At 41.7% G+C, this 9,284-nt stretch overlaps 1 protein-coding gene across 3 annotated transcripts in view; it reads left to right on the forward strand.

The window, feature by feature from the left end:
* LOC140554426 (A-kinase anchor protein 7) overlaps window positions 1-5,291 on the forward strand; it is a 42,246-nt gene extending 36,955 nt beyond the window's left edge. For 2 of the 3 annotated variants that reach the window (XM_072677407.1, XM_072677426.1), the window contains one exon: window positions 1,432-3,936. In XM_072677407.1, coding sequence (XP_072533508.1) covers window positions 1,432-1,598 — 167 coding nt within the window. In that variant the 3' untranslated portion in view covers window positions 1,599-3,936. Of the gene's footprint in view, window positions 1-1,431 lie in introns of all 3 variants that reach the window. The other variant, XM_072677417.1, reaches the window with a different exon arrangement.
* Window positions 5,292-9,284: the final 3,993 nt, after the last annotated feature.

Here is a 9,284-nt window from a genome sequence, read left to right on the forward strand (position 1 = left end):
TTACCTGACTTGTGAATGAAGTGCTTCAAGTGTGTTAGGTCCAAATGTCAGATCCATCACGGCTCTTCTGTTAGATGAGTTGGATTTGACATTAGGCACAGTGACCCTAAGCTCATGTGCAGCTGCTCCAGAGTGGCCTGTTCTATCAGCAATACTTGTCTAAGCTTCAACTGAACCCTTGTCAGCAAAGGTGCACTTTACTCCAATGAAGAACATCGATTATCTGGTTACAGTGGCACCTGGTCAAGGGGTGGGATTTACCTATTAGACAGCAAGTGAACGGTCAGTTCTTGAAAGTGATGTCTTATCACTTGGCCGTAAGAATCTGAGTATCTTTGACAAGGGTCAAATTGTGATGGATAGATGGCTGGGGCAGAGCATCTCCAAAACATCAAGCAGGCCTTGTATGCAGTGGTCAGTACCTATTAAAAGTGGTCCAGGAAAGCACTATAACCTGTTGAAGAGAGGTAGTGTGTGTTTGTAAATGTATGTGTCCTAAGTGGGCGTGTTATGAATGCTTTGTGAATGCCTTGTGTTAGCAAACATTGCTACTATTAGCCATGTGAAGTTGCTTTCTCTTAAGGCACACTGGTTTCAGAGCCCTGTGGGAAGCCTTCATTAGTTAAAAAGGAATTTCACCAATTTTTTAACCTGGGGTTTGGTGTGAAACGGTTCACTGTAGAGAAACGTCCTGAGCTAGATTTCTTTCTGTTGGTGGTGGTGATGGGCACCTTAGGAACCAGGGGTTGCCATGACTACAACACAGAGTGAATCTACACACGTTTTAGATGGAGTATTGAGAGTAGTAAAATTGCAGCAAATGTGAGCGAATACATTTTCTCTGGGGACTATTTTTCCTTGGAACTTGTATGTATCCATCCACTACAATAAACTTTCAAACCAGTCTTCTTAAAACTGTGGTAAAACGGTGTCTTGGGCATCAGGCACTGTAAACATTTAGTCTAATAACTTTCTGTGAGAGAGCTTTTAGAGGTATTAAGCTCTTCAGATGTCTGGTTCCATTCACCACCACTCTGAACGGATTGGTGAACTTCCCCTTTAAGTGATCATAGGGATATTGTAGGTTGGCCTTAGTCGTACTTCCATCCACATGCTCCTTTTCTGGATGTTGAGCTTTGCAAAACATTTGGCACCCTTGTTCAGATGCCATATTGTTAATTTTCTTTGTAATATTAAATTTTTCTGACCGTTTTAACACACATTCACTGTTTATGGTTAATATTCAATCAATATGTAAAATTTAGTAAACACACAGTAATATCACATCATTTGAATGGGGTGCCTAAACTTTTGCATGCATCTGCCCACTTGCTGTAGTGGAATAGGCATGTGCGTGCATGGAATGAGCATGTGTTGTGTGGCGTTCGTCCGGCGTTAGTGACCGCTCTGTATGTATGTGTGTGTATATAGGTGCTAAGCGGGGCCCTGAGTTGGACGATGAGGAGCTGGTGAGTCTGAGTAAGAGGCTGGTGGAGGATGCCGTGTTTCGGGCTGTGCAGCAGTACATGGAGGAGACACAGCAGAACGGCGCGGCGCCGAAAGATGAGGCCCCGCCCCCTCTGACCACCAACAAATGACCCCGTGGCCTCTGAGCCGGAACCCTCACCCACCCACCCCTGGGCGGAGCGCTGGAGCCACGCATGCCTCCTCCCTGCCTCTGGGCGAGAGAGCGAGCGCTATGGAGCGATAAGAGCTCAGGGAACTGGAGAGCGGAGGGACGGAGTGTGTCAGAGACGAGGGGGCTGAGCTGGATTTGAAAGTGGAATATTCGCTATGCAGCTTTCTGTGTGTTCGTACAAGCGTCAAACCTGCAGCGCTCACAAGTGTCCTGCCCGAGAGAGGGCCTTTCTGTTCTTTATTTGTGTGTACAATTGAAATCAGGTTTACAGCACCCCCCCCCCCCCCCCCCCCCCTTAGATCAGCAAAGATGTGTTTGGTGGAGCTATGAGAGTAATGTAGCTAACAAGTAATGGATGCTTCTACCCCACCAACTAGCATAAATAATCATACACTCCTCTCAGTGTGTGTGGAGGTGTTCAGTAGCCTCTAATAGATTTGCTTATGTGGTATAGACTTGCCTCTGACGCTGAATCACTGTTATTTGGAAACAAGGGGTAAGGTATGCTATGATTTAGGTGTGAGTCAGCCTAATGCTAATTGGTGGGGTATAAGCTTCCATTACTTGTTAGCTACAATTAGCGGTTGATTATCCTTATGGCTCCAGTACTAAAACTAAAGCAAAGCAAACTGCAGAAACCACACACACTGATCCAGTACATTTGGAGTAAAGGGGTGGGGTGTTAATTGGCTATTTGTTGCACTATCACTATTGATAGATAATGGTGGTGGTGGGGGGGGGGGGGGGTGAAGAGCGCAACAGAAGGAAATTTTTGAAAAAAAACAACTGGTGCACTGTTCAGTGCACAGTCTAGACTCGGCTCGACTCGACAATCAACGCTGCGCAAAACCACTAAACCTACAGTGAAAATAAACTAAAATGAACTGCATCTCTGAACCACTTGACTCTCCACAACCTGAACAGTAGCACGGATCTGTGCACTTAAACAGCTCCAAAGATCAACTAAGGAATCCAGAAGCGCTACAAAGGATATTTGTCACTTTATATTACTTGTATGTGTCCAAGCAAGTGAAAGCATATAGGCTTAGATATCTTACAAATGAATTACAACTCGATATATAGAGATATTTATGCAAATGAAAGTAAATTAGGTCTTGGATGGTGGTGTTTATAGAAACTATTTGTTTTCTTTTTGTTTGTTTGTTTTTTTTTCATTTTTTCTTTGTAATTAAAAAGCACAAGTTTTTCTTTAGATTGTGTTAAAATGTTATGATGAATGGACCAATAGAAATGCTCCAAAATGCCTTGGTATTAAGTCTTTTTGCATTGAGTTCCATTAAAAGTTAAGGTCTCTCTCTCTCTCTCTCTAATTATTATATAAAAAAATAATAATTATATATATAATTTTTTTTAACTTTTTTTCCCAATTGTGAATATAGCATGGCAGTTTATTCATTTTGTATTATTTTATTATGATTATGATAAGAGATTTACATCATAAAATTATCATATCATAAATTCACAGAATTCTTGACGATTTTTGAGTAATACATCTAAAAGCACCTTCTTATTATATACAGTTTATACTATTTATATGCCGTCACTGTCATGCAAAAAAAGCAGCAGCTTTACAGGCAAGAAGAAAACCTTCTCAGCTCTCAAAGGAAGTCACTGTAATATGATTTATTGCCAGTCATTCTGGAGCCTTTCTATTGCTATCTTCATCATGGACTTTATGACCCAGTATAAATGAGAAGAGCCAGATTTAAATTCTGTCAAACATTTATATACATATTGTTGTGGGACAGCAACAATATATATAATTTATAGGATATATAATATATAATACAGGAGGTTATAAGCTGTTTGTGTTGATTTGGACTGCTTTAGGTGATTCTGTTTGTAGTGAAATGATCTCCCCACACTGCAGCTGATTGGACCTTCTTTAAACACTGTGCTGTGAGGTCATTTCACTAACAACTACTACAGCAAAGAGGAACCACTGAATCATCCACTAGTGTCAGTAATCTCAGAAGGAGACGTGTTGGATACACTGCCTACATTTCAAATGTTTTCACTTGCTAAGATATGATGATGTTATGTAGTGTAGAATTGCGTGTGTGTGTGTGTGTGTGTGTGTGATTTGTTACAGCCGATGCTAATTTGAGTGTTAAGGATCATGATGTGCTGAATTGCTGTACCTCGTTTGTTTGTTTGTTTGTGTTTGGTTTTTGTGCTTCTTGCAGGCCGTGTGTGTGACGCGCTGCTGGTAAAGAGGAGCCTGCAGGCGGAGAGAGTGTGTATTCAGAGGCGTGTGAAGGCCTTTAAGACACTATTAGAGCAACCAGCAGTACGAGCACTCATCACACAGGAGCTTAGCCTCAACACACACACAACCAGCAGCCTACCAAATTCCAATACACACACATAGACACACTTACTTGTTGTCTTTCATTGGCAGATACACACACAACCAGCAAAACACTGAATTACACTCATTCACAGATACACAGTGCAAAACCAGCAAACTGTAGACTTTACACACACACACACACTTCAGCAAACTGATCAGTCAAAAGTGATTCAATATCACACACATATGCCAATAAGTAACACCAGATGATCTTAATCCAGCTCTCAAGGACCCCAAGACAGACATAATTTTGACCATCTGGGGATCCCTCAGAACCCTTTTGAGAACTGAGTCACACACACACACATCCACACCAGCAAACTGTGGATATCTAACTGAACACTCTAAAGTGTTTCACTAACACACACAAACACATTTACATTCACATATTGTAACCTTCATTGGCATACACACACAGACACCAAAACCTTTACAGATACACACACAGCATAGCCATCCAACTAAATGCTACACCATAATTTACAGATACACAATGAGACCAGCAAACTATACACTCTAGAATGTCACACACACACAAAATTTCCAGTCCTTACCCACTGCAGGTTTTCATCCCAACCAAGCTGGAGCTCCTCCGATCTCATCCAGCTTGTGTGAAATGAAAATCCAGGTCTTTATGGGAAAGACTGGACACCGCTGCCCCAAATCAAAGGCTGATATGACTGAAGGATGGTCGTGTGTGTGTGTGTGTGTGTGTGTGTTTTTTTTTAAACTGGTTTAATTGATACATTAGTTTTTAGAGGAATCCTGACACAGAGTGAATGATGAGCTATATTAGCAAAGTGAGCTGAAGTTGATGTATTCTGTGTGTTTTTCTCGTTGTGCTTCTTCATGTCTCCACTTCCAAAGTGGCCTTAATCACCGATCAGATGGACGCGTCTTCATTCACCACCTGATCACACTTTTACTTTTTCACTTTTTCCTTTTTTTTATTTTTTTTAAACATGTTTACGTTGATGCTGCATATCTCTGTTCACCAGGCCCTTAAACTGAAGCTCTGTTGTTTTCACATAAATGAAATGACCTCCGTTCGCCTGCTTGGGGTAAACTTTCTGTTTTATCAGACAACAAATGATGCATTAAAACAAGCTAAATGAAACCATGCTGCCACTTCCTTCACTCCACTCCTGTGTGTTGTAGTTTATTCATCTCTGAAGTCTGCGGTATGTGGTCTAAACAGAGACTGGATGGATGAGTCATTCTCCTGGGTAGGTGGGGGCCACAATGGCGATGTATTAATAAAGATTTTTCTTTTGTGTTTTTTTGCTACGCGTGGTGCTATATTCTGTATTTAGCAGCAGACGCGGACATTCCACACTCTCAGCCTCCTACACTGTGCCTGGTTTCATCTGTTTTTTTCGCCCGTGTTCAGGAGCGGCCCCTGCCGCCAATGTAAAAACGATCTGCCAGAGAACGAATAACGCTGGAGCAAACAGCTCAGATCTGCTGCTTCGTAAGACTTTTTCTAGGTTCATTATTTGAAGTCCCTATGAAGGTAGCCTTCAAATACAAGTGCTGTTCTGCCAACAGTACCCAAACCTTCTTGACCAAAAGGGCCCTAAACTAAAGGGCAACAGCTGTCCTGCATGGTGGTGGTAGCATCATGCTCTGGGGTCTTACTTAGCACAAAGTGGTTGGAATAATAATGATGAATGAAGGTGGACTAGTGCAGGCTAGTGTGAAGTGTGAAGCTTTTGGAATGGCCTTCCAAAAGTCCTGACCTCAACCCTAAATATGTGGTATATGCTTATAAGTTGGGTCTGTGCCAGGAAATCCAAAAAATGTAATTGAAATAATTCATTTGTGCACTAATTATCTATAAAATCTATGTTGATTTTATAAAGGCTGTGTGTTGTCACTAATTCTGCCATAGAAAAAGAACTGTTCAAATAAATAAATAAATAAATAAATAAGTAACATGGGAAGTCCAACATTGCCAGCACATTCATGTACATTATGAGTGCATGTAGACTTTAGAAGAGCAAAAAATGTGGGGTGGGTTTGCCTTTTCTGGGTGTGGCTTCTTAACCCTTGGGCTGCACGTGGGTCTTCTGTTCACATGTGGCTTCAGAGCCTACAGTAAATCAATAAAAGAAGCCAGATACTATCTCATTCCTTATCTGCTTTGTTGGAAGCATGCTGATTTGAGGTTGTATATCAGTAAGTGGTGTGTGCGGAACATTGCAGATATCTATAAATTACACTGGCTGTAAAATCACAGTTTTACAGGAGCTCAAAGATCACATTTCAGCTCCAGCCCTCAGCTAAACCACCTGGCCTCCACACCATAGAGCTTCCATTCTCGTAACTTACAATACTTACAGTACTAACAATGTTACTCGATGGCAAGAAAAATTATGTATCCCAGAACGTCACACACTGCACATTGTAACTCTCCCAACTCCCAGCATTAAAGGCCCCGTATCATAGAAAACTGAAGCATGCTCATTGTTTGTAAGTAAAGCAGTTCTAAACTTCAAAACCCGCCGCTGATTCCCCGGCCCATATGGTTCATGTATAAAAATTAAACTGAAAATAATGAAAATAAGCCAATTTGAAAGCCCTGTGGATTTGACACATAACAGTTTAGCCCCTCCCACTCGCACTGAAGTTGCAGCAGTATTAGAACAGGAACCAATGTCCATCACTTGAGTTTAAGGGTCTTTGTATCAGTACACTAGACTTTATTTACTGAGTACATTCCTTCTGAAAATCAGCCAGTCTCCACCCTCCCAGCACGTTGCACGTTAGGGGGTGCAGAACCAGCTCCTCGTGCGGAGGCGGGGCTTAGTGAGAAGTGAGTAGGGTGGAAAGCAGCCAATCGGAAGCTTTTCTGCTTCAGACATCGGCACAGGGACTAGTGGGAGAGATAACATTTGGATAACATTCACCCAACATGTAAAACTGATCCTCTCTATTTTATCATTAACGCAGCAGAACTGAATTTTCAACCACTAGAAACAGCAGAAGTTTACTTTTTTAAATAATAGCTCTTATTTTAGCATCTTAGCATTCAGCCATTCAGTCATAGTATTGCACTAGTATTACTATATTGCTATTGTACATATGCTGATAAAAATGAAATAACAGGCTGTCACTTTAGTCTTAGACCCTCATGTTGGTACAATTTCATTCATATCAAATGTCTCGCACTGCATTTACTGCCCTAAGCTGTTAATAAACTCATGTAGTGCTTTATAAAAAACATTTTTTTGCATGTTGCAATGCTATTTTATTCAAAAGCCTATTGTGTATAAGCCTAATGTACAGCCTACTGTCCTGTACTGTAAGCCTACATATACGTATATAAGCCTACTGTAGCTTTGCCCTTTTGTAGGGAATGTTTAAGACCAGACTGTTTTTTTGAGGCATAAAACAGGGCAGCCAATAAGAGCAGAGCTTAGTATTTCAGTTTATCAGGTGCACGGTTGTGTGAAAATGATGACAGTTTTTAGTTCAGAAAGTGGAGCTCAACATTTCAAGTAAGGAAATATGCTATACAAGAAATCATTCACATTCACATATTGTTTTTACATAGAAATGTGTTATTTGTTATTCACATATAAATGCACATATTTTATATCAAAAAAGCTAAGCTCCTGATATTGTAGAGCTGTATGTAGTTCATACAAGAGAACAAAAGAGCGAAAGGCTAAACGCCTTCACCAGGCTGTTCAAATCTGTGGGGGCTACAGTGCCCCAGTTCAGTGCGTTTGAGCTCCTTCGGCTTGTGAAGTCTGCAGATTTGTGGTCTTTGTTTCATCTGGAGTGAGGTTACTTATGAATATTAATACAGTTTTTAATGGGAAGTCTCGGGCCACCTGTCTGCCAGTTTGCGTTCAGACATTATTTATTCATAAGCAGTAAACTACTTCACAATGAATATTTTAGAAGCATTCAGTCTTAAAAACACTAAATACACTGGACTGTTGCCATGAACACTCAAGGACAGCTTAATAATTGTAACCAGAAACACTGCGTAATGGTTGGAGAGTGAGGCATAGCTGAGGCATAACTCTGGTCTGGAAGGAGTTTTGGTGTGTTTTTCCCGTATCCTTGTGGATTTCCTCGGGGTGCTCCGGTTTTCGCCCACTTTCCCAAAAACACACATGGTAGGTGCATTGGTTGTGCTAAACTTCTCCAAGGTGTGAGTAAATGCTGGAAATGCTGGTGTGTGCTCCCCTGCAATGGATTTTCATGGGTAGGTTTTAGACCCACTGCGATTCTGACTGTGTAGAAGTGGACAAGAAGATGAATGAGTGAATCTTCTTACTTCTTATCAGTAAGGAACAGTTGGGATTTTTTTTGGGGGGGGGGGCTGTTGTGGGATGGCTTGTAATCATTACTTTCTTCATACATAAGTCTATGTTATTTTTCCCCACTGACCATGGATTCAGACCCTCACAATCTTATTTGTGATATTGACATACAGTATGTGTTTCATGAGCACATAGGCATTATAGTTCACCTGATTACATCGGAATTGGGAATACAACTCATCTGAATGCTCTCCACAGTGCAGGTGTAGAACATTCCGAGGATGCAGAGACTCATACCAAACCTCCAATAGCTGTCTGAGGTAGAAGAGGCGCTGTTGTGGACCTATGAAAACGCTTTTGTGCAGCCTGCTGGTCAAACAAATGGAACAGTCTAACCAGGCTGCATGGTGATGCCATTGGAAGGTCCTGCCTCTTGTTTTGTTGTTGTATGTGCACAGAGAATCGTGGGCAACCGAGGGCTGGGACATCAGTTGCTGTACATGAAGGGTCCTTCACTTTGGAACTGCCTTCTATGACATAGCATCAGAGAAATGCAGCTTACCTGGGCTGCAGCCTAGGCTATGGAACGCAGCTTCAGTAAAGCAGCACTTGGTTCTCTACTGTCCACCTGCTTAAAGACTCCTGACTGGTCCTAGTGGCCTTTTGAGTAATGGGTGTTTCAACCACCACAGTCACATAAGGACGCATGTTATGTTTGTACCGATGGACTGTTCTCTTCAGGCCTAAAAGCAGTGATCAGATCATACAGTAAAAGTCTATTGGTTATTCTCCTGTCTCTGAGTGTGTGTCCCTCTGGCTGCTGGTGTGACATCGCTGCTGTCTCATGATGCCGTGTGTCATCCAGCCTGCAGACACAGAAGGCATGAGTGCAGAAATCTAAAGCACGAAACCCACAGACACAGACATATACACTATGTGATAAACAGCCAGACACACACACACACACACACACACACACACACACACACACACA

Source organism: Salminus brasiliensis, chromosome 1, assembly GCF_030463535.1.
Source record: "Salminus brasiliensis chromosome 1, fSalBra1.hap2, whole genome shotgun sequence".
Taxonomy (NCBI): Eukaryota; Metazoa; Chordata; class Actinopteri; order Characiformes; family Bryconidae; genus Salminus; species Salminus brasiliensis.